This window comes from Artemia sp. Qi Xiang Cuo, chromosome 4 (genome assembly GCF_049724085.1).
Source record: "Artemia sp. Qi Xiang Cuo chromosome 4, ASM4972408v1, whole genome shotgun sequence".
Classification (NCBI taxonomy): domain Eukaryota; kingdom Metazoa; phylum Arthropoda; class Branchiopoda; order Anostraca; family Artemiidae; genus Artemia; species Artemia sp. Qi Xiang Cuo.
Window position 1 is genome coordinate 72,349,402 of NC_142797.1, and position 26,632 is coordinate 72,376,033.

Here is a 26,632-nt window from a genome sequence, read left to right on the forward strand (position 1 = left end):
CACCACATACAGTAGTAAGTGTGGTAAATTTTGCATTGAAAGGTGTGAATGTTGATTAAGAGGATAGTGATTTTTGTATGTCTTCATTTTATTTATCCTTTTTCTTTTCTTTTTTGTTTTGTATATGGCTGTAAAAAAGCTTTAATAATACATTATTATTATTATATCTACAATTTGGCAATACGTACCAGATTTTTGGTGCCTGCATTGCACAACTAGCAGGGGCGGATCAAGGATTTTCTTTAGGGGGGGAATAGGTTGATCCGGTAAACTTGTGTTAGGAGCAAGTTTATTTAAGGCAAACCTGCGTTAATTAAGTAAATTACGCTACTTTAGACTGCGTGAAGAGGGGGGTGCACTCCCCGTGGATTCGCCACTGACAACTAGCCTCATATTTATTATCACTCAGCTCAAGTCCTTACCCTTAGGCACAATTATTAGTAGATTTAGATGATGGTTAAGTACAATTTGAACATTTCAGAGGATCAAGCGAATCAATAATGTGGGTGGGGGGAGGGAGCAATTAACCCCTATATTTTGTGAAAATAACATTTTTATGTATTTCCATTTTAAAAATCCTGTCTCCTCTCTCAGTGATGCATGTGGGAGTTTCTCAAGGGACGGAGCCCTCTCCAATTAATTTTTTTTTTATTTCTGGGTACTGATTATTCAAATTATCAAATAAAATCTTTATTTTTATACCTCCCCCCTCCAGAAAAACTTTGTAATTATTATTGGGTCTTCCCCGAAAGAATACGCAATTTTTGTTGTGCCACAGCACAGGATTCAAAACTAACTGTGATTGTTCAATTTTTTTAGGTGAACTCTTTTAAACCTAGATTTTTACCAGAGTAGGGCTAATTTTGCAGACCATTGGGAACTTGAAGTTTTAAAATGCTTAACAACCCCGAAAAAGAGCTACTTTGGTTCCACGTAAAAGTTAAAACTATTCTATTACTTCTTTTTTGAAAAACAAAACGCCTTAAAAAAAGTTCTATTTTACTGGAATTATCAAAACATTATCAAGTCTTCATTAATGCTAGTATCACTTTTTTGATCAGTTCCTTTCCTTGCCAATTATTATTCATAATTTTTATGTGTTAAACTGACCCAAACAAAATGCAAATACTAAATGAAACACCAGGTTAACATCCGATTGAATATTTATTACTGTTTTAATTGAAATATAGACTGTTCCTCAGAAAAATATTCTCCTTAGTTGGACTTGATTATTTCTTCGCTGAACATCTACTCTTGACTATAATCAAAAATGGACTCAAACAGCTACTATATGCCGCCAATGTCAGCTGTATTCACATCGTTAAGCTGCTTTTTTATATATCTTTTCATAAAAAAGATAAGGACTAATTCCCCTATTCTGTCGAGCTGGGATCAGGTAAGATATTCCACTTTATTTAGATGAGATAGCTCAAATCTGTTGTATGGTTTACAGTCCTTCTCATATCGGCAATTTTCAAACAGTTCGTGGTAACGAACTGTAAGTAAGGAGCGACCCGGATCAATGGTAACCGAAACTCTAAAAAACGGAATTTTGATACCAATAGATACATCAAAAGAATCAGATTTTAATTCTGATTTCAAATATAGATGTTTCATCAAGTTTAATTCCACCTATCAAAAGTTAAGCGCCTGAGAAAATTTGGCTGATTTTCGAAAAAAGGGGGAAAGACGCCTTAAAAGTTAAAGAACCTTAATGAAAATCCCACCATCATATTCAGCGTATCAGAGAACCCTACTGTAGAGGTTTCAAGCTCCTATCTACAAAAATGTGGAATTTTCCATTTTTTGCCAGAAGAAAGATCATGGATGCGTGTTTATTTGTTTTTTGTTTTTTTTTCTTTTCCCCAGGGGTGATCGTATCGACCCAGTGGTCCTAGAATTATCGTGGGAGGGATCGTTGGAACGGAAATTAAAAGTTCTAGTGCCCTTTTTAAGTGACCAAAAAAATGGAGGGCAACTAGGCCCCCTCCCACGCTCATTTTTTTCCCAAAGTCATCTGATCAAAATTTTGAGGCAACCATTTTGTTCGGCGTGGTCGAAAATGTTTTAGATCGGGACTTTGAGATTACTACATCCTTTGAAGCCCCCAGGGGGAAGGTTGACCGATACGAATTTTTCGAAATGTTAACACCCGGCATCGACTATTAGGACCCGACTAAATGTCAAATAACAATCTAAAAGATATGACGTTGACACATATAAACCTATAAAAAAAATCGGCTTTTAATGTTGATTTCAAATACATAAGTTTCGTCAAGTTTAATCCTTATCATCAAAAGGTACGCGCCTGAGAAAGTTTGGGTGATTTTCAAAAAAAGGGGAAAGACCCCCTAAAAGTTATAGAACCTGAATGAAAATCACACCATCATATTCCGCGTATCAGAGAACCCTACTGTAGAGGTTTCAAGCTCCTATCTACAAAAGTGTGGAAATTTGCATTTTTTTGCCAGAAGAAAGATCACGGGTGCGTGTTTATTTTTATTTATTTTTTTTCCCAGGGGTGATCGTATCGACCCAGGGGTCCTAGAATATCGTGGGAGGGCTCATTGGAATGGAAATTAAAGGTTCTAGTGCCCTTTTTAAGTGACCAAAAAAATGGAGGGCAACTAGGCCCCCTCCCACGCTCCTTGTTTTCCCAAAGTCACCTGATCAAAAGTTTTAGATAGCCATTTTGTTCAGCATGTTCGAAAATAATATAAGTATGTCTTTAAGGATGAATTAATCCCCCGAAATTCCTGGGAGGAGGGCTGAAAGTTTTGAACTTTACCCAATGCTAACATATAGTATTGGTTATTGGGAAGTATACAGTACAGACGTTTTCAGGAGATATTTTTACTTGTTGTGGGGGGGAGGATCGGGCAGGGACGTAAGCAGGGGTGGGGGCTCCAGGACCACCCCTCCCCCCGAAATCTCACGATTTTTTTCATTTTCCCATAATTTTCTGATTTTTCTCACAGAATAATGGGTTTGAAGGATTTGCTCCCCCCCCCAAAACAAATTGCCCCCTCAAACAAATTCCTGCGTACGTGCCTGGGGTAGGGAGTTATGTAGGAGGATCTTTCCATGAAGGAAGTTTTCATGGGGGAAGGGACATTGCTATGAAGGGGACGCCGGACTTCCCAGCACTATTTAAAAAAAGATCAGAAATTAAATATAAAAAAACAAGTTTTTCAACTGCAACAGCAGCAACATCAAAACTTTAAACGAACAGAAAATATTACATATATGAATGAGTTGACTCCCTAGTCAATACTTCACTCTTTAAGCCAAAGATTTTTTAGTACTTTCATAAGAGATATTTATTCTAATTAACGGCCTTTGTGATTAAGCGGTCATTTTTAAAGAATTGGAACAAAATTCGAACTTTCGCTTAAAGAGCAAGGTATTGACTAGGGGCCGAACCCTCTAATATACGTGTTAAAAATATATGAATATAGAAGTTCGTTACGTAAGTTAATTCGTAAGTTACGTATATTTTTTACTAATTAAAACGTTCGTAAATAAAATTAAACAAGTTTCGAGAAAGCCATTTAACCAAATAAAAGTAAATTAACATGCAAATTTTGTTTTAATTATCAAGGCCGTATCCAGGGGGGGTTACCCCGTTTAAAACCCCCCCCCCCGAACTTTTTGACCGAGTCGAAAATAAGTCGACAATTAGTAAAACCTAGGTAAAAATCAGTAAAATTAGTCAAAAACTGAGTCAAAAGTTAGTAAAACCCCCTCCCCCCCAAAAAAAAAATCCTGGATTCGCCCTTGTTAATTATTCATGTACTGTGAGCCAAGATCAAAACCTGCATTTAATCAAAAACGTTCAAAAATTAAATAAAAAAAAAAGTTTTTTTTAACTGAAAGTAAGGAGCGACATTAAAGCTTAAAACGAACAGAAATTATTCCGTATATGAAAGGGGCTGTCCCCTCCTCAACGCCTTGGTCTTTACGCTAAAGTTTGACTTTCTCACAACTCTATTTTTTTTAAACAATAAAAAACTTTAGCATAAAGAGTAAGGCGTTGAGAAGGTGACAGCCCCTTTCATATACGGAATAATTTCTGTTCGTTTTAAGTTTTTAATGTCGCTCCTTACTTTCAGCTAAAAAAACTTGTTTTTTTTATTTAATTAAAAAAAAGTACAGCTGTAACTTCCGCCAAAATGACCAGATATTTATATCATTAGATTGTTTAATGCAAAAATTTATATGAAAAATTTTATAAAACATTATTATATGTTTTTTGGACAACATTTTAAAAAGATTTGTTTGCTCCCACCACCTTTAGGGGAGAGGGTTGGCAGCCCTCCATCACTTTTGACTCTTAATAGGGTCAAACGGGGAACTAGATTCTTAATAGGGAACTAAAACTTTCAATTTCTAAATAAATAATCCTCTAAAGTAAATACGACCGCATCTTCCAGAAGACCCTCATACGCCTTCAGGGCAGTTGTTTTGAGGAGTTGTTTCAACCCCGAAGGCATTGTTAAATGTTCTTTAAACAAAAAAGCTTATCGGATACACTTGAGAGAAACATGGCGTGGGGGGTCTAGTTCCCCTCCAACCACTTTTGGCTCTGAAAAAGTGCAGCAGAAGGCTACTTTGGATTTCCAATTCCCCGATCTTATTCCGAATTTGTTACGACCATACCTACATTTGTTACGATCGATCCTTTCGAAGATCTAAAAAACGAAGAAATATATTGTGCCGACATCGTTCTTTACTTAGGCAGCGCTGCTGCACTGCCTATGATAGGCTGTGAAGGAATAATTACTGTTCGTTTGAAGTTTCAACTTCGCTCAATATTTCTATCAGTCTAACTTTTTTGTAATTAATACCAATCAGCGTCCCTTTATTATTTTACATATTAATTTTCAGTTGGAGGAAAGATGTTCAAAGTTAATTCTTTCTGATGAACAAATCGAAAAGGTCTCTACAACAATGCGTAAGGAAATTGAAAAGGGACTCAGAAGAAAGACAAACGGATCAGCTGACATAAAATGCTACCCCACCTACGTTAGAAATTTGCCGAATGGCGAGGGTGAGTCAAATTAATGAACGCTTGAGCGGGCTCACTTCTTTTTTTTTACCAATTATCTTTTCGTGGGCTCGTTAAAAGCCATTCACTTCCAGACTATTTAAGACTATCATATTGGTGGAACATATGCAAATATTAATATTTGTTCAAAAGATTAAAGAACCGGTCATTTTCGATTTCCCTAAAGTTTAACTTGCCAAGAGATTTTGTCCCGGACCCATCTTAATTCTGTTTATACCTTTAAACCACAACTTTTAAGATTTTTCTTTTAATTATTTCAACTTTGAAATAACTATTTTACTTTGAATTAGTTATTTTACTTGTACCGTATGAAACAAAATTGATGTTTAAGGGACCACTTTAACTTAGAGCCATTATGATTCTACAGAACGTGCATATACTAAAGCAAATACACCCAGACTTGACAAATACACCCAGAAAAAGCAAATTTTGGGTCCTAAATTCTTTTGGTGATAATGGCCGAAAGGTGCTCTTATGTTATAGAAACCTTTTGAATGTTTTGGCACATTTATTCTGTCGCTATTTTTATGCAGTTTCATCTGCATATTTTACTGCACGTGGGAAAACCCCGCATAGTTTTTACTAAAAGTATCTGAAGTCTTAAACCATAAACCTGTATAATATTATTAAAGCTAAAACCGCCAGCTCACACTAGATCTATTTGAATTCGCATCAGACCTTCTCTGGTTTTCTAGTTACTTTTTTCACATTTTATTTTTCCAACAAATTTAAAATATATTAAAGTAGTTAAGTAAAGAGCCACTTAAGGTTTTACTCTCACCGGGACCAATCAGTTCTTTTCCAGAACCTCAAAAGTACGTTACTAACTGTATCTGATTGGTATTCAAGGAATTTACTAGCTCTTAATGAAAAAAATGCCAATATTTTATTTTCGCGAACTGGATCACTAGTGTCAGATACCTTCTCTCTTTTTTTGAATGGTCTTGAATTAAGACGGGTAGATCAGTTCAAATATCTTGGGATTATTTTAGATGAAAATTTGTCGTTGCATAAATATGTAAAAAACACTGTCGTTAAAAATTTCCCGAAATATTGGCATGCTAACTCGTCTTTGTTACTTTTTTCCTAAAGCTATTCTAAAATCTATTTATTATTCTTTCGTCCACCCATATTTTCTCTATTGCATTTTGGTTTGGGCATCTACCTTTCAGTCTGTTTTCAAATCTCTCCAAATACTTCAGAATAAAGCAATGAGGATTCTTTTTAATGTTTATTGCAGATCTTCAGTTAGACACCTATATGTGACTTTAGGAAATTTTTCTTTGGACCAACTTAATTTAATTTTTATCTCTAGTATTTGTCACGATTATCAATATAGTAATTTATCTGTAAATTTCTACGGCATTTTTCCAACTAATTCTCAATTTCATAATTATCCTACTACGCATCGTTCAGACTTTACATGCGAAATTCACCCGACATCGAGAGCGGGTTTCAGAATCCGTCACACTGGCCCAAAAATCTGGAACTCAATTCCAGCATCAGTTCGAGAATGCAGCAACAAGCGACATTTTCTAAGACTGGTGAAGAAATATCTTATGACATGCTAAGCATTTTGTTCATTAGGGTTTTCTTTTTCGTTGTTGTAAAATTTAGTTAGAAAATGACTGTATTTTCGTTGGCAATATTTTCAGCGCTAAAGTATGCCACCAGGCATGTGCGCTGTTTGGTGACATTTATTTATTTACGTTTTATAAATAAAAAATATTCTACTCTTCTACTCAGGGTTGCCATTCAGTGAAAATAAAAATCACTAGATTCTTGAAGAAAAATATATCACTAAATCAGCACATAAATCACTAGATTATTGACCAAAAATTACTAAAAACCCCTAGAGATATAATACTCTTTTTCATTGTAGTTTATAATTGTTTTGTTTCTTTACCATGTTCTATACAAGCACACTTACAGGATGCGCCTGTATAAGATGTCAAAAAATATTTAAATACATTTTTATTTAAAATTTCACATTTGCAATGGTTTATCTAGCTTTACTACGTACTAAAAGAAGATATATAGAGATATGTGCATTCTTTTCAGCCTTATAAGCTGAGTTAAGATGGAGGTAGAACCTGAAAAAAACTTTCTAGAGCCAAATAATATTGACGCACTGAAAATACAGAAGTGTCTTTCATAAACATAAGTTACTGAAGTTTATTCCGCCTGTTTCCCTAAATGTGGAAAAATACCTTTATATTGACGTTTTTTTCTCAGTCCAAAAATTACCCTTGAAATTTTTAAAGATGCATTTAGCGTCTTTGTGCAGAGAATAGAACAAAATCCTTGCTTCCTCCCTGTATTTTCCGAAAAGGGTACCCTTGGCTTATACCCCGATTACTGAAAATTGGCCATCGGTGATCTAATCGAAAAGTATGCTTTTTATTTTTAATTTTTTTCTTGTCGATTCAAAACCCCAGTTTTGTTCAATAAAATATAGTAGCTATTATCTTTTTACTCTAGTTGATGTAGGATAATTACTGAAACAATAGCAACCTTTTTATATTTTCATGAAAAAATTTAGTCCTACCCTCCACAAATAGCCCATCACAATAGCCCAAGTTATACAAGTCCAACGTATTCTTTCACCCGTTATTTGTCTTTGTAGCTATGAAACTGGTCATCATAGATCGTACATTATCCTTACTATGCTTAGCAAATTATCCCTAGCATATTGTCATCCCCAGACCTCAGGGGCTGCTTCGGTCACATTCAATCTAGAGGTGTAGTTTTGGAACCTTTCAAGTATGCTAAACAAAATGGATATTTTAAACTTTTGGTCGAACAGTTTTTGGTGAAAAAAAGGGACGTGGGAGGTGTGCTAGTAGCCGTCCGATCTTACAATAAGATCAGACAAATAAGTGAATTTGGAGAATTATGGGAGTTTCGATTGGATATTAGAAGTAAATATTAAAACCAATAGACAATTCCAAAAGCAGGTACCCCTCTTACTCCCAACCGACTTCAATCATCAAAATATGTTGACTTAATCTATCTAGTTATATTGCAAATCCTATTATAGAAAGCATTGAGTCCTATTTTCAATGATTTCTTTTTTATTTAGAAAATTATATTTATTGTATACATACCTTCCAATTAATCAATGACTTCATTTCTGTTCTGTTTACAAATGTAGAGAATGTATTCGCATCCACCATTCACTCCACTTTCAAAGATTTTTACAGAAGAAAGTCTAATTTGGAACTGATAGATTATAGAGAAAAAAAACCCATAAATATGAAGACAAAAATTAGACCTGGGCAAATCTTGTGAAATAGGAAGTAGAGAACATATTTTCAATTTCGTGATTCAATAGGTTCGCCTTTTATCTTGATTAAATAAAAAAAACAAGTTTTTTTAACTGAAAGTAAGGAACGACGTTAAAACTTAAAACGAACAGAAATTATTCCGTATATGAAGGGGGCTGTCCCCTCCTCAACGCCTCGCTCTTTACGCTAAAGTTTGACTTTCTCACAACTCTATTTTTTTAAACAATAAAAAAACTTTCGCATAAAGAGCGAGGCGTTGAGGAGGGGACAGCCCCCTTCATGTACGGAATAATTTCTGTTCGTTTTAAGTTTTGACGTCGTTCCTTACTTTAAGTTAAAAATAACTTGTTTTTTTTAATTTAATTTTTGAACGTTTTTGAATTAATGCAGATTTTGATTTTGGCTCACCGTACATGAATAATTAAAACAAAATTTGCATATTATATTTGGTTAAATGGCTTTCTCGAAACTTGTTTAATTTTATTTACGAACGTTTTTATTAGTAATAAATATACGTAACTTAGAATTAACTTACGTAACGAACTTCTATATTCATAAATTTTTAACACGTATATTAGAGGGTTCGCCCCCTAGTCAATACCCTTCTCTTTAAAATATAGTTCGAATTTTTTTTACAGTTCTTTAAAAATGACCTATAACTCCCAGTCAGTTTACCAGTTGAAAAACTTGTTTTTTTTTTTATTTAATTCCTGATCAGTTTCTTTAATAATGCTGGGAAATCCGGCGCCCACTTCATAGCAATGTCCCTGTTCCCCTGAAAACTTTCGACGTGAAAAGATCCTTATATATAGCCCCCGACCCGCTCCTTCCCCCACCGACCAGAAAAAATGTCCTCTGAAAAAGTCTGTATACTTCCCAATAACCAATACTATATGTTAACATTGAGTAAAGTTCATAACTTTCAGCCCTCCCCCTGGGGACTTTGGGGATTAAGTCATCCTAAAAGACATATTTATCATATTTTCGACCATGGTGAACAAAATGGCTATCTCAAAATTTTGATCGAATGACATTGGGAAAAAAATGAGCGTGGGAGGGGGCCTAGTTACCCTCCATTTTTTGGTCACTTAAAAAGGGCACTAGAACTTTTAATTTCCGTTCCAATGAGCCCTCCCACGATATTCTAGGACCACTGGGTCGATAGAATCACCCCAGGGTAAAAAAAACAACAAACAAACAAATAAACACGCATCCTTGATCTTTCCTTTGGCATAACATGCAAAATTCCACTTTTATGCAGATAGGTGCTTGAGAACCCTAAAGCAGGGTTCTCTGATACGCTGAATATGATGGTGTGATTTTCATTAAGGTTCTATAACTTTTAGGGGGTCTTTCCCCCTTTTTTCGAAAATCAGCCAAATTTTCTCAGGCACGTAACTTTTGATGGGTAAGATTAATGAAACTTATATATTTGAAATCAGAATTAAAATCTGATTCTTTTGATGTATCTATTGGTATCAAAATCTCGTTTTTTAGAGTTTCGGTTACCATTGAGCCGGGTCGCTCCTTACTTACAGTTCGTTACCACGAACTGTTTGATGATTACGCTTTGTTGTCTATATCTAATATAGTATTATGGTGGGAAATCGGAAGTTTATCAAGCAGTTCGTGGTAACGAACTATAAGTAAGGAGCGACCCGGCTCAATGGTGACCGAAACTCTAGAAAACGGTATTTTGATACAAATAGATACATCAAAAGAATCATATTTTAATGCTGATTTTAAATATATAAGTTTTACCAAATTTATTCATATCAATCAAAATTTAAGCGCCTGAGAAAATTTGGCTGATTTTTGAAAAAAAGGGAGGAAAACCCCGGGGTTTATGTGGGAGGATCTTTCCATGAAGGAAGTTTTCACGGGGGAAGGGACATTGCGATGAAGGGGACGGCGGACTTCCCAGCATCATTTAAAAAAAAATCAGAAATTAAATATACAAAAACAATTTTTACAACTCCAACAGCAGGAACATAAAAACTTTAAATGAACAGAAAATATTACATATATGATTGGGTTCACCCCCTAGTCAATACCTCGCTCTTTAAGCCAAAGATGTTTTAGTACTTTCATAAGAGCTGTTTATTCTAATTTACGGCCTTTGTGATTAAGCAGTCATTTTTAAAGAATTGGAACAAAATTCGAACTTTCGCTTAAACAGCGAGGAATTGACTGGGGGGCGTACCCTTAAATATACGTATTAAAAATATATGAATATAGAAGTTCGTTACGTAAGTTAATTCGTAAGCTACAAATATTTATTACTAATAAAGACGTTCGCAAATAAAATTAAACAAGTTTCGAGAAAGCCATTTAATCAAATAAAAGTAAATTAATATGAAAATTTTGTTTTAATTATTTATGTACGGTGAACTGAACTTTTTTAACTGAAAGTAAGGAGTGACATTAAAACTTAAAACGAACAGAAATTATTCTGTATATAAAAGGGGCTTTCCCCTCCTCAACGCTTCGCTCTTTACGCTAAAGTTTGACTTTCTCAAAACTATATTTTTTTAAACAATGAAAAACTTTAGCGTAAAGAGCGGGGCGTTGAAGAGGGGACAGCTCTTTTCATACACGGAACTATTTCTTTCGTTTTAAGTTTTATGTCGCTCCTTACTTTCAGTTAAAAAAACTTGTTTTTTCTTATTTAATTTGCATAAAAGCTAATTTGGAACATGTCGGGAATTGCAGTGAATCACTATTTTGTGCTTTTTTTTACTAGCTTCTTTTATGATTTATTCATTTGAATCATGAATGTACACGCTATATTGTGGGAAATCACTAGATTTAGGGGAAAATCACTGGTTTTCGAATAATAATCACTATAAATCACTAGCTAGAAGAAAATCACTAAGCAACACAAAAGATATCTAGAAATAGTGATAAATCACTCATGGTGGCAACCCTGGTTTCACTGATCCAAAATGACTAGCTAATTTTTTTTTCAGAAAAAGGAAGATTCCTGGCCCTTGATTTAGGCGGGTCAAACTTTAGGGTGCTGTTGATCCAACTAGGTGAAGCGACACCAGAAAAAGAGTTTGTGTCAAGAATTTTTCCACTGGGAGATTGGATCAAGACGGCAACGGGAACAGCCGTAAGTTCTGTTTATTGTTTTATTATTTGTTAAGGATTTTGTTTTTAATCAGCTCCATGGAGTGAGCGAAAACTTAGATTTAACGTAACCAGAATTTATTGTTGAATAAATATTTAAACAAAAGTTAATATAAGAAACATCGAAAAATTTAATTTATTTAATATCGAAAAATTTAAAAATTTAATACTAAAATAAAGGTGACATCTTCTTAAAAAATCAAAACTACTTGAACAAAAATCTGAGACCAAATCTTCTCTTTAGATAAAAGATTAATGGTATAACTTCCTATCCTAACAGTCAAACGACAGTCAATGATTAATTTAAAAAAATGAAGTTTTTCTTGGGAAGTAAAGAGCGAAGTTGAAACTTAAAACAAACAAGAATTACTCTTTCACTGTATATCTAGCATATATAAATAATATTGGTGCAAATAAACCAATTAGGGATATTACCCTACAACAGATATCTGACTCACTCGGGGTGTTTCGGGTTCACGAAATGTGTTTGTAGTTTCAATCGCCCTGCCACCCGCATGTGATAATATAAAGTTTTTTTTAATTATACTTTGTTTCATTACATATTATGCGACAGTATTTTTCATAATTTAAATATATTTAAATTATTATTATTTACATATAGCTAAATGAATCATACAATGTTGACCCTTCCTTTTTTTATTCATGTATTATACAGAGGCCAGTCGCCCATTAGGGTCTGAGCACGCTCAATACTCGCTGATGGATCACTGGTGGATCATTGGCGATTCACTGGTGGTTCGCGACCAATAGTTCGGGAAATACAGCAATAAAAAATTCTGTTATCTTAGTTTTCTTTTGCCTCATTAACGAATAAGCCAGAAATTTAAAACACAAAAAATAGAATATAAAAAGATAATATCAATTCTTTGGTACTTTTCTTTGTTGTTTTTTTTGTTTACGGAGTATCGCAGTTTTATGAATGCATATCTTGTTATTTATAAATTATCTAAACTCGATATCTGATAAAAAGTGTTTTATTTTTTGCAGCTTTTTGATCATATTGCGGAATGCCTTTCCCTATTTGTTCATGAATTTAAAATTGACAAAGAAGTTCTTCCGCTTGGTTTCACCTTCAGCTTTCCATGCAAACAAGAAGGCCTGACGAAAGCCAAATTAGTCCAGTGGACAAAAGGATTCACCTGCTCTGAGGTGGAAGGCAAGGATGTTGTTTATTTGCTTCAACAAGCAATTCACAGAAGACGGGTAAGACTTCATTTCATTTTCGTTTTCATCTCTTTTTCTGTTTAATTTCCATCCTCTGTTTCTCTTTAAGTTTGCTTGTTTTAACACATTTTAACTGTTTGCCCAATTTTTCACTAAACGGCTGCAATTCAGCAGAGACTTGAAAGTACATATTATAAAAATATGACTCACTACAGCCCCAAGCCACCCGAGGCCAACAAGACTGCTCACACTCCTCCATCCCAAACAAACAGTTCGTGGTAACAAACTGTAAGTAAGAGGCGACCCGGCCCAATAGTAACCGAAACTCTAAAAAACAGAGTTTTGATACCAAAAGATACATCAAAAGAATTGGATTTTGATTTTGATTTTAAATATGTAAATTTTATCAAGTTTAGTCTTACCAATCACAAGTGAGGAGCCTGAGAAAATTTGCCTTATATTTGAAAAAAATGAGAAAAAAAAACCTAAAAGCAATTAAATCTTAATCAAAATGATACCATCAGATTCAGCTTATCAGAAGGATTGCAGACACACGTTTATTTTTTTTTCTTTTCCAAAAGGGTGATTGTGTCCTAGAATGTCGTAAAAGGGCTCATTCGAACGGAAATTAAAAGTTCTATTGTCCTTTTTAAGTGATAAAAAAAATTGAATGGCAACTAGTATCGCTTTTTACAAAAAAACTGCATTTTCATGTTCAAGCTATACTTACCATTCTACCAATGGAGACTTTTGACTATTCTAGAGTAGCCACTTTAAAAAGCACAACTTCATATCTCGAGGGTGTATCGAATAATGAATGAGTACTACTTCATTATTATATTTTGGTTTTTCTTTTTTTCCGCAGCTAACTTGGCAATAAAACAGTGTAGTGTTTAATGGCTCATTTTAAAGGAAATTGCTACATCACGTACATTGTGCAAGTAAAAACAAATTAATTTTTAAAATATCAAACAGTTCGTGGTAATGAACTGTAAGTAAGAAGTGACCCGGCTCAATGGTAACCAAAACTCTAACATACGGAATTTTGACACCAATAGATACATCAAAAGAGTCAAATTTTAATAGTCGAAAGTCATTAGAAGGGAACTAACATCCCATCCACGCCCACCATTTCCACCATTCAATCAGAATTGTGAGATAGTCATTTTCTTCAATGCAGATCAAAGTTCTGGAAATTATGTCTTTGAGCAGGACACTCCCCCAGGGCAAGAGTTCTTCAGGGCAAGGGTTATAAGTAATGCCCTGAGGGCATATAAGGTTTTTATTAAAAGCTTTGTCGTATAAACTTTAAAAAAGGCTTATTCGATTGGAAATTGAAAGGACTAGTGCTCTTGTTTATAGTCAAAAGTGATTGGAGGGCAAATAACCTTACCGCCCACCTTTTCCCCAAACACACCCAATCAAGATTTTTAGATAGCCATTTGTTCAACATTGAAAATTTTGGAAATTAGGTCTTTGAGGATGACAAACTCCCCACAGCCCTTAGTGTAAGGGTTGGAAGTTATGCCCTGGGGGTATAATAAGCTTCTTATAAAAAGCGTTGTCGTAGGAACTTCAAAAGGGGCTCAACCAATTGGAAACTGAAATGGCTAGTGCAGGTTTTAAAATTAGAAAATGATGGGAGGGCAACTAGCACCCACCTCCCCCTCAAGCTCATCCTTTCCACAAACACATAAAATCAATATTTTGAGATATCCATTTTTTTCAATGTAGTTGGAAGTTCTGGTAATTATGTCTTTGAGGATGACAGCCCCCCTACAGCCTTCAAGGCAGGGGCTGTAAGTTATGCCCCGGGGGCATATAAAGGTTATTTTTTATTGAAAGCGCTGTTGTACAAACCTCAAAGGGCTCATTCGATTAGAAATTGAACGGACCCTTTTTAATAGTCGAAAGTAATCAAAGGGCAACTAACGCCCTTCTCACGCCCGCCATTTCTCCAAACAAATCCAATCAAAGTTTTGAGACAGTCATTCTGTTCAACGTAGTTGAAAGTCCTGGAAATTAGGTCTTTGAGGATGACACCCCCCCCCCACAGCCTTCAGGGTTAAGGTTGTGAGCTATGCCCTGGGAGAACATTATAGTTTTATAGAAAGTGTTGTCTTAAAAATTTTAAAAAGGCCTCATTCGATTGGGAATTGAGATGACTATTGCCATTTTTAGTAGTCGAAATTATCTGGTGGAGCAATTCCCCTTCCCCCACGCCCATCATTTACTCAAAGATTTCAGATCAAGATTTTTTCAACGTAGTTTTAAGGTTCTAAATTATATCTTTGAGAATGGTAATCCTCCCCCCATAGCCCTCAGGACAAGGGTCGTAAGTTATGACTTTGGGGCATAAAAGGTTCGTATAGAAAGTTTCGCCATAGAAGCTCCAAAAAGAGCTCATTTGATTTGAAATTAAAAAGACTAGTGCCTTTTTAATTAGTAAAAAGTTATCAAAGGGCAAATTCCCCCCCCCCTCCATGCATAATTTTTCCAAAAACTTCAAATCAAAATTATGAGATAACTATTTTGTTCAGCGTACCCGAACAGTCTGGAAATTTTGTCTTTGAGGATGACAAAACCCCAAACCCTCAGGGTAAGGGTTGTAGGTTATGCCCTGAGGACATATAAGGCTTTTATAGAAAGCATGGTCTACACCCAATAACCAATGCTGTATGCAAACATTTGGGTAAGTTCATAACTTGCTGCTCTTCCCCTGGGGACTGTGGAGGAGCATTCCTCCCTCAAAGACATAGTTATTATATTTTAAGATTTTTCTGAACAAAATACCTATCAAATTTTTTTTATCGGTGACTGTGATAAAAATGAGCGTGGGAGGGGGCCTAGTTGACCTCTATTTTACCTGGTCAATTAAAAAAGGCACTAGAACTTTTAATCTCCATTCGAATGAGCCCTCCTGCAATATTCTAAGATAACTTGGTCGATACAATCACCCCTGGGAAAAAAAACACGCATCCGTGATCTTTCTTCTGGTAAAAAATATAAAATTCCGCATTTTTGAAGATAGGAGCCTGAATTAGAGCATTTTTGCAGATAGAAGCTCTACTGTAGGGTTCTTTGATACGTGGAATCTGATGGGATGGTTTTCATTAAGGTTCTATGACTTTTAAGGGGTGTTTTTTCCTTTTGTCAAATATAAGTGCAAATTTTCTCAGGCACGTAACTTTTGATGGATAAGAATAAACTTGATGAAACTTATATATTTGAAATCAACGTAAAAATTTTATTCTTTTGATGTATCTATTGGTATCAAAATTCTGTTTTTTAAGAGTTTCAGTTTCTATTGAGCCGGGTCGCTCCTTACTTACAGTTCATTACCAGAAACTGTTTGAAAAAAGCTCTCCAAGCCCTTGGCAAATGGCTAAATATTTCGTGCATTGCATTCTATATTTTTTGTTTACTACCAATTTTTAGAGCATTTTAGGACTGTAAAATAGGAAAAATTAAATGGAAGTAGCATTGATTAGAAGTGATGATAAACAAGGTCGTCTCCAATGAGTTACTAGGTTTGAACTCCCCTCCCCACTGAAATTTTTGCTTGATCCATAAAAAAGTAACAAGACAACAAAAATCCTGGGTACACCCTACCTACTAAGGGCTTCACATCAAGTATTAATCATTTTTGGACCTGTCGGCCTTTAACTGAGAAGAAACTGAGAGGGAAAAAATGGGTATAAAACGTGAAAGCTCTTAATAAAACACGATTCTGCTTGTATACCTGGTACATTTGTTTTATTACGCAGAGTAGCCTTATAACTTGTCCATTCCTCCATCTGGTTATTGTGATAACCAGATGTGAGAAACTCCATCTGGAATATCTCCATCATTCCTCCAACTGTTATTTTTATAACAGTTATATGTAAATCAAAATCATGAAAAAACCGAATGGGAATGTTGATTTCGTTTAAACAATAGTCAAATAAAATATGACCACTGCGTTTTATGCCAGAAAGCTATTCTCTCCTTTGACCTCAGTCTTTCTTTCACTTTAGGACATTAACATTGAAGTTATGGCAGTTCTAAATGATACTACAGGAACCTTAATGGCTTCAGCTTATAAACAGCCTTATTGCAAGATAGGGCTAATAGTTGGTAAGTTCGATTTCTTTATTTTAAAAGCTGCGTAGCTTTTAAGCACAAATGACGAAAAAGAAAAAAATATTGCTCTTGGGATCAATCTTAGGTCTATTTTTGTTTGAAATTTCTTTTTAAAACTCCAAGCCTTCTGGAGTCCACTTTAGCATTTTTTGGGCTTCTTGATGATTTTCCATCTTCAGATGATGGAGGGTTACTAACTCTTGCTCATACTTTTCAATCTACTCACAAATGTTAATATTCCTCAGGAAATTGTAAATACATCTTTACTGCAGTCTTTTATAGTTAGCTGGTGGACTTGAGAGTAGCAATACATTAATGCAAGTCTAGAGTTCTTTGTTCTTGTAGATCGTCCTAATATTGAGGACTTCTTGGTGGATGATTAACATCCAAAATTTCATCAAAGACTTTTCTTTTAATTTTTCAAAATGTAAAAGTTCGTAGGGCAGTATGACTTTTTGGTTACATGGTGCCAGGATGGACCGTAAAAATAGATAAGAAAAATCAGTTAGTTTTGACAACCCTTTTTGTACGCAAAAATTAAAGCAAAATTCATTTTCAACTCGCCTTTCCTGTACATATATAAACAAGAACATTTTGAAAAATCTCTGGTGTGTAGTTTGGTAGTTTAATCTTTGGTAATGCTATCTGAAGTATAACTGATGGGGAAGAAGCGATTGCACTGTATAGTGCAATCGCACTATTTGCACTATAACTACAATTTGCACTATAGTGCAAATTGCACTATTTGGTAGCTGCATAGGTAGCTGCATAGCTTTACCGGTCAGACTTTTATTCTGATTCAGATGTTTCACCTACCGCCTCAGACTAAGAATGTTCCAATTAATGGTCAAAATTTGTTTTATCCCCTCTACTTGGTTCTCGTGACATAGTATTATTAGGTAATTGTAGCTTACTGTTTCAAATTTTGAAAAATTGACTGAAATATATATAAAACAAATAGTTAAATAAATACTGGAGATGGGGTGTCAACATGAAAAAGACCAGGAAATACATGCAAACTACAAAAATTATGAAAATAATGATTGAAAAAATAAAACCTCTTGCCAACAGAAATTACAATGAATAAATTATAAATGAATTATGACAATGAATAAATTAAAATAAATTATGAAAAACAAGAAAAAATTATAAATGAACAATAAATTAAATTGCCAAGAAAAACTATGGTAATGTCAGCCAATGAATAGAAAAGAAGTGATAATAACAAAAGCAATTATTTCGGCAAGGAAATATCGGCAAGCCAAGCTGTTTTCAGTGCTCAAAAAAAAAGAAAAACATTTGAAGCTAATTTGAACCGAACAGAACTGTATTTTTTTATTATCTCTATCGTTATAATTTTTTTAACTTACCCCATAATTCAACTTTTATTTATTTCTAGGTACCGGTACAAACGCTTGTTACGTTGAGAAGCTAGAGAATATAGAACTCTGGGATGGGGACTCAGATGATCCTCAACAGTGTTTAGTTAACACTGAATGGGGTGCCTTTGGAGATAACGGCTGTTTGGATTTTATTAGGACAGACTTTGACAAAGCCCTAGATGCAAACACTTTAGATCGAGGAAGACAATCGTGAGTGCAGTCAATTTTTGGCCAATTTTGTTTTATTTTCACAAGTTTGGTATTTTTTTAAGCTAATCAAATGCATTGGGTTATTGCTATAGATGCAGCGGTTGTATGCTTGATACAATAAAATTCCAGAAGTATCTACGTCTTTAATAAACAAAACGTAAATGAGACTAAAATAAAACACAGGCAAATAAGTACTTTCAGTATTTCAACATGCCACATCTGCATGGCGTGCAGACGCATTTGTAGCCACAAAGAAAAAATATCCGCTCTATGAGCCAGTTTTTAGACATTTAAGCAAATTATGAAGCAAAAAAAAAAAAAAAAAAAAAACAACAACGCTAGGCATAAATTTTTTGCAGTTTTTTTACTGGTTTACAGTTTTTTGTAATAAAAATTTAAAAAATACAAATCTAGTTTTTTGTAATACAAACACAAATTTCTCGTTCTATATAACGACATCCTAATCTGATAATAAGATGCCCTAAAGCCCTAAGATTCTTAAATCAATTTTGGTTTACCTAAGTCAGTACAAATTTCGCTCAAATCATCGAATTTTATATCATCAACAAATTTAATAAGTCATAAATCCAAGAAACCCTCCCTAGTACCTGAGGTCATGTCTGGACTAAAAAAATTACTGCTGTATACTGTATATTTGTATAAGAAATTGAAAGAGGGTTTATTTTCTTTCTGCCCCACACTAAATGAAACTCATTTAAAATAGTATAGATAATAGACTTCCATTTCAAATCTACTTTTCCTTATTATTTCGTCTACATAGTTAATAATTCTAATATTTTTTTGTTATTTATAATCACTAGTCTTATTTTTAGATATGAGAAAATGATATCTGGAAAATATTTGGGTGACACTGTACGACGCGTTTTGGTATCACTGGCAAGAGATAACTTAATTTTCAATGGTACTTCGTATGACTGTTTATTGCAACCATACAAATTTGAAACCGAGTACATTAGTAATATTGAAGAGAGTCCAGAAGGAGACTTCACCAACTGCGAATATATATTCAAGGAGCTTGGGGTCAAGTTTATAACTCAGGACGACTGCGCAAAAATAAGGTAAGACATTTACAATATGTTGTAATGACTGTAAAAATTTTATTTTGATAGAGAGGGGTTGCCAAATTATGATAATTTGATCGCTAATATTTCTTTAAATCAGTCTGGCAAATTTATTTTGACTATTCCTTTTCTTTGCTGCTAATCTGACATGATTAATTATTTAGGAATTTTTCTCCTGTCTAAAAAATGTTTTCAAAGGTAGCGGCTATAAGGACTTCTAAAATTTTGAAGTAGACGTGTCAAATTTATGGATTTTGATTGCCAATTCTTAACTTTGTCCGGGAAATATATTTTGAGGGTATTCAATCTCATCTAATTTAACCCTCTTCCTCCCTGAAAATTAGCAATTATTTCTAAGTAGTGTCCCTATCGTTTATTTCGCTAGTTTCTTTCACCTTAGCGCGAGAAAAGGGATAAACCGGAAACATATAGTTTAGGTTATATATTTGCGCATTAGGGGGCTGGGGGTAAAGTATTTGAACTAAAAAAATAGTTCTACTTCATCATATATGGAATATATGGCTTTAATAGCTTTGTAATATAACTTTGTATATAACTTTGTCCGGGAAATATATTTTGAGGGTATTCAATCTCATCTAATTTACCCCTCTTCCTCCCTGAAAATTAACAATTATTTCTAAGTAGTGTCTCTATCGTTTATTTGGCTAGTTTCTTTCACCTTAGCGTGAGAAAAGGGATAAACCGGAAACATATAGTTTAGATTATATATTTGGGCATTAGGGGGCTGGGGGTAAAGTATTTGAAGTAAAAAAATAGTTCTACTTCATCATATATGGAATATTTATAGCTAACACATTTTGTATACAGACCACCTATACCTTACCCCCTCCCCCTCCTAATGTGCAAATATATTGCCCAAATTTGTTTCTAAAATATTATATTTTTATCATGCTTATGTATATTTTGTTAGGATTAACTTAACTTCACTTCTTGAGTGGTAGTGGGTATATCATACAAATATCGTTAAATGTGTTGTAAAACAAGGTTAATTTCTTCAAGGACCCAGACAGGAAAAATAACGGACTGTAAGTAAGGAGTGATATGGCTCAAAAGTAATCGAAAATCTAAGAAACAGAATGTGACATCAATAAACATATCAAAAGAATTTGCTTATTATGCTGCTTCCAAATATTTAATATTAATTAAGTTTAGTGTTATTGATCAAAGGCTACGTGCCTGAGAAAATTTTCCTGATCTTTTAAAAAAGGGGGGAAACACCCCCTTAAAATTTAAGCACAAAAATCACCGTCAGATTCAACGCATCCAAGAACACTATCGTTTTAACCCCTCATCGGCAAAAAAAGTGGAATTTTTTATTTTTGCCAGAAGTAACATCACGGATATGTGTTTTTTAGCTTTTCTTTAGGGGTGATCGCATCAAACCAATAACCCTAGAGCATTGAGAAATTGCTCATTCAAACAGAAATTAAAGATTAGAGAGTAACTGGCCTACCTCCCACGCCCATTTTTCCCAATTTTTTCCCATCGAAATTTTGAGGTGGCCATTTTGTTTAGCATAGTCAAAAGATTTAATAACTATGCGTTTGAGGGTGATTTTACTTTCTCCCCCTACATCCCTGAGGGAAGGGGTACAAGCTATGAACTTCACCCATCGTTTACAAATAGTGTTGTCTATTTGTACTTATCCTTATAATTTGCGGGGGTGGGGGGATTGTTGGCGGGTCCGGGGAGGTTATGCGGATGGACCTTTCCACAAAGAAATTTTTCTTGGGGGAAGGAACTTTTCATGGAGGGGGAGCTGGATTTCCTGGATATTTTTTTGCAACTGAAAGTAAGGAGCAACATTAAAACTTAAAACAAACAGTAATTGTTACGAATTTGAGGGGGTTTAACCCCTCCTCAATACCACGCTCTTTAAAATAACATTTCTTGAACTTTTAGAAAAAGATTATAATTTTAATTAAACGGCACTTGTATTTCATGAGTCCGTCTTAAGTAATTGGCACACAAATTCAAAAATAACAATTGCTGTTCGTCTTAAGTTTTAATGTCGCTCCTTAATTTTGATTGAAAAACTCAATTTCTTCAATATAACTTTATGAAAAAGACCCACATACAGTCATGAAGTTCCAAATACTAGCATGTGCAAAATTTTAAAACGTGAGTCGAAGTCCACTTAAATTCTGGTAAAATGACACCAAAGAGATTTTAGGTTGTTGCAGATTTTGTTTGAGTCTGCATCTGTCTTTGGGAATCAGCTGATTGTTAGTTTTTAGATTTCTAATTATTAAAAGCACTATTCTATTTAATTAAATAATTCTGGTTATTTTGTTTTCGTGGTTTGATGTGACAACGCTTGCGAAAACCCGCCCAAATCAGTATTTTGAATTAACTAAAATAAAAAAACTTAGAAAATCAAGCCAATTTGGTTGGGCAGTTAAAAATGTCTCGAAGTGGGAATCAAGAGGGAATAGGACTGATTTTAGTTCAAATCTTTTTAATTAATTTTTGAGTTATGCTATATGTTTTCAAGATATTCCCTTTCTAACTCTTCATTATCTTAAACCTCAACATCCTCTAGAACTGTTCGTCTCAAGTATATTTTGTTAATATATTCTTTTCTTTCTATTTCAAACAACGATCATGGCTTTTTGGATTACAAAGAAGTAACATTTTGATTTTAAATATTCTTATTATTGTTTGTGCTCTTTGATATTCAGAAGTTTTTTTCTCCTTAGATACGTTTGTCAACTTATATCAAGAAGGGCAGCCTTTTTGACTGCAGCTGGAGTTGCAGCACTGCTAAATAAGATTAACGAAAAATATGTAGTCGTGGCAGTTGACGGATCTGTTTATGCATACCATCCTTTTTTCCACAAACTCATGGTGGAAAGAATAAACAAACTCATCAATCCTGGATTGACTGTAAGTACATGATATAAATATTTAAAAACTTTTCGGTACAATATCAAGATTTGTCAAATTTTGAAATAAGATCATAGAAAAACAGTTGTGTTTTTTATAGTGAGGTTTTTCGTACCTGGATCCCGTCAATTTTACCCCAATAATTGTTCAAATGTTGATTTTCGAGAAATATTTGTCTCAAAGTTTTTCTGGAATCTGGCAGCAGTGAATTTAAAATGGACAATTTTCTCAGCAACATTCTGACTTGTTAGTAATACGTTTTATAATCCTGCAACCAGATTTCTTAGTGAATTAAAAATTAAAGTTCTTAGTGAATTAAAAAATAGTCAGCTACATGGCGTCACTGTCACCACGACGCCTGAGTTCTGGATCTGTTGGTACTCATGTAAATTACTCTAAAACTGTTTTCTACAGATGCTGCTGTGCATCACTGCCCTAATCCTTTTGCATATAGTTTAAAATTGAGCTACTCCAAGTGCCAAGGACATCAGATAAAGTATTTTTACCCCACCTCCCCACTGTAATCCAAATCCATTCTAACCTAGGATTTTCTGTGATCCTTGGTTAAAATATGTACCTACTACAAAATTTTTTGTAGTAGGCTGTTTAAAAATTCCATCAAACAGTTCGTGGTAACGAACTGTAAGTAAGGAGTGACCCGGCTCAATAGAAACCCAAACTCTGAAAATGGAATTTTGATACCAGTAGATACATAAAAAGAATCAGATTTTTATGTTGATTTGAAATATATAAATTTACTCAACAAATACGATCTTTATCAAAAGTTACGAGCCTTAAAATATTTGCCTTATTTTCGAAAAAAAGAAGGGAGATGCCCCTAAAAGTGATATAATCTTAATGACAACCAAATCTTCAGATTCAGTGTAGCACAAACCTCTACTGTAGATGTTGCAAGTTTGTGAAATTTTTGCAATTTTTGCCAGAAGAAAGATCGCGGATGCGTGTTGTGATGCGTTTGTTTTTTCTTTTTCCCTGGGATAATAGTATAAAACCGGTGGTCCTAAAATATTGTCATAGGGCTCATTCGAACGGAAATTAAAACTTCTAGTGCCATTTTTAAGTTACCAAAAAATGGAGGGCAATTAGACCCCCTTCCGCACTCATTTTTTCCCAGTCAACCGATTAAAATTTTGTAGATAGCCATTTTTTCACCATGGTCGAAAAATACAGTAACTATGTCTTTGAGGATGACTTAATCCCCTACTGTCCCCGGGGGAAGGTCTGCAAGTTATGAACTTTTCCCATTGTTTACATTTAGTATTGGCTATTTGGAAATATATAGAAGTTTTCAGGTGGGATTTTTTCTGGTATTTGGAGGGGGGTGTTGGGAGTTACGTGGGAGGATCTCCATGGGGGAAGGGACAGTGCTATGAAGGGGGCACGAGATTTCCCAGCATTATTTGAAAATAATGAAAAGATTTCCCAGCATTATTCAGAAATTAAATAATACAAAAACCAATTTTTTCAACTGAAAGTAAGGAACAAGATCAAAATTTAAAACGAACAGAAATTATTATTTATATGATTGGGTTAGCCCTCTAGTCATTACCTCGCTCTTTACGCTAAAGTTTTTTTGTACTTTCATCAGAACTATTTATTCTAATTAACGACCTTTGGTATTAAGGGGTCATTCTTAAAGAATTTGTAATTTACGTCAGAAAAAATTTCGAGAAAGCCATTTAGCCAAAAAACAGGAAAATTAATATGCAAATTTAGTTTTGATTATTCATGTACGGTGAACCAAAATCACCGATGCATTAATTCAAAAATTTTCAGAAATAAAAAAAAAAAAAGTTTTTTTAGCTGAAAGTAAGGAGCAGCATTAAAACTTAAAACGAACAGAAATTATTCCGTATATGAGAGGGACTGTCTCTCCTCAAAGCCCCGCTCTTTACGCTGAAGTTTGACTCTGTCTCACGACTTTAATTTTTAGAACAATAAAATACTTTAGCGTAAAGAGCGAGGCGTTGAGGAGAGGACAACCCCTTTCATATACGGAATGATTTCTGTTCGTTTTAAGTTTTAATGTCGTTTCTTACTTTCAGCTAAAAAAAACTTTTTATTTATTTAATAATCATTCAGAAGTACTTCTTATTCATACCTCTGATTTCCAAGGAATAAGTCTTCGCATTTTTTGTTTTATTTATACACATTTGGAGTATAATGAACAATATTCAATTTTTTGGAAAGCAAAGGGTGACTTTAGCACTTATAACTGTCTGGGAATCATAAGATCTTATAATTGTTTGATAAGCGCTTACCCAAGGCAGTTTGGGGGTTGGGGGATGTGGGGGGGGTTATATGTATTGTAGAATTAATGAAGAATCCTGCTGAAAATGTTACCATCACTTGATATGCCACCTTTACTTTTTTTCATTGTGATTTTAGTATTTATTGTAACAAAAAAAAATCCCAAAATAAGTTTTCACACATCTTGAAAATATATTCAGGCTTTTCTTTTTCACAAATATTCCATCATTCCTTCCCTCTGAAGGATATCCCAATCCCCTTGACAACCCAGATGTATACCATACCCCCAAACCCCCACAGGAAAAATACTGTGGGTGACATTAAATATACTTCTGGTGACAGTCAACTGGAATTTCGTATTCTGAAACATTTACTATTTACAGTTTCAACTCAAGCTTTCTGGAGATGGTAGCGGCAGAGGGGCTGCCCTGGTAGCAGCAGTTGCAGCGAGGCTTGAGAAAGAAAAATCTAACGGAAAGCTTTCTTAATTTCTAGTACCCTTTGGTTGCTAGTTATATTAATCGCAGTCTGTTGTTATCACTCATATTTTGTGCGAATTGTTCTTTTTTTCAAGAATTTTCAGTGTTGAAAAGCACAATTAAAGAAAGCCATCTTAAGCATTTATATTTGAAATATTGTTACGACTGTACAGGATTTTAAGTAGGCAATTGGAATTTGATAAGTATATAAATGTTGTTTTTAATTTATACATTCAACATGATATTTTGATGATTTTCATATCTACAGTTATAATCATCTTTTTAATTTTCAGAGATTAATGTAAGTCATTAGATATTGCTTGGTCTATTTAATTTATATCAGAATTGATATAATAAGTTGCTGCTCAAATTTTAGGCTCTAGCTATTCTTTAGTTACACATTATTATTATTCATTTTAAATGGTTTGAACGTTATAGAAGTTTATTGGAAAAATTGTTCAGTACAATTGTTCACTGAATAGGGTAATTATAATGGACTTATACAATATATTTAATTTTTCACATTAAGTTTAGTTAAGTTACATTGAACAAAACATAGAGATCGAGTTAATATCAATAATTTTTTCAAGTAAAAACGTTATTTATTTCCTGAATTTATCTGTTATAACTATTACTATAAATCTTACATTGCTATTTTATAATTTAGAATACATCGAGTTTAAGTCTTCTTGCCTCTTTAGAAAGTTGAAAATTATTATTATTTTGGCCATTAAAATTTAGGTAAAATGTATTTAGAGTGTTTTTGTGATTCTCATTTTTAGTCAATTTTAGCATTAAGTAGTCATGTGGCTGTTTCCCATTGCTTCATAATTATCATATTAGTAAAATTACTATTTTTTTAGTTACTTTCTTATGCTTATTTTTTGTACAATAAACACGATTTGTAAAATTATTGCTTTCCATTGTTTCAATCAATTACAGGCTACTACTGTTTCCATCAATTAGGCTTAGGATTTGTTACTATAGGTAAAATAATAACTCAATACAATTTCTACGTCAGTTTGTCGGTGATTTATTAAATTGGTATCACCCTTAGATTATTAGTTTTTAATTAACTATCTACAAAATAATTTTTCAAGGAAAACAAAAAAGCAACATTAAACTAAAGATGAGCGGAAATAAAGTGAATTTTTTTTATATTAATTGATTCCCTTTGTATTAAGGTATCGTAAATAGGGTATATTAGAATTGCTCCAGTGTCTCTATTTAAAGCATGGTCTCTATTTATGCTTTTGTTTAATTGAATCTCCCTTAGAACGTTTTTACGTGTATCTAGAAACTTGGGGGAGAGTGAACAAAAAGCTGTGACAACTGTTTCGTTCATTTTATATTTCAATTTCCACCTTCAGTTACATCTTAAACTTTTTATTGAATTTCTAAGACTAACCCCTGTTGCATCCTTTAAATACTGCGCTATGACAATATGTCTGAGCCTACCATTGATATACTGGTATACACAACTAAATTGGGAAGGGAGGGATAGGCT

The 26,632-nt window shown here is 33.9% G+C and overlaps 1 protein-coding gene and 1 long non-coding RNA gene across 2 annotated transcripts in view; one reads left to right on the forward strand and one right to left on the reverse strand.

Annotated features, from left to right (window-relative positions):
• Window positions 1-13,476, reverse strand: part of LOC148953403 (uncharacterized) — a 46,916-nt gene extending 33,440 nt beyond the window's left edge. Inside the window, exon 1 of the long non-coding RNA XR_016141707.1 lies at window positions 13,403-13,476. This is a non-coding gene — a long non-coding RNA (uncharacterized LOC148953403). The remainder of the gene's footprint in view (window positions 1-13,402) is intronic.
• LOC148953404 (hexokinase-2-like) lies at window positions 1,247-26,019 on the forward strand. Its single transcript, XM_089088526.1, has 9 exons — window positions 1,247-1,396; window positions 4,888-5,050; window positions 11,325-11,470; window positions 12,496-12,711; window positions 16,689-16,788; window positions 18,194-18,386; window positions 19,220-19,465; window positions 22,189-22,375; window positions 25,030-26,019. Exons 1-9 carry the CDS (start codon window positions 1,271-1,273, stop codon window positions 25,132-25,134), a joined length of 1,482 nt encoding a protein of 493 aa, XP_088944652.1. The 5' UTR covers window positions 1,247-1,270; the 3' UTR covers window positions 25,135-26,019.
• Window positions 26,020-26,632: the final 613 nt, after the last annotated feature.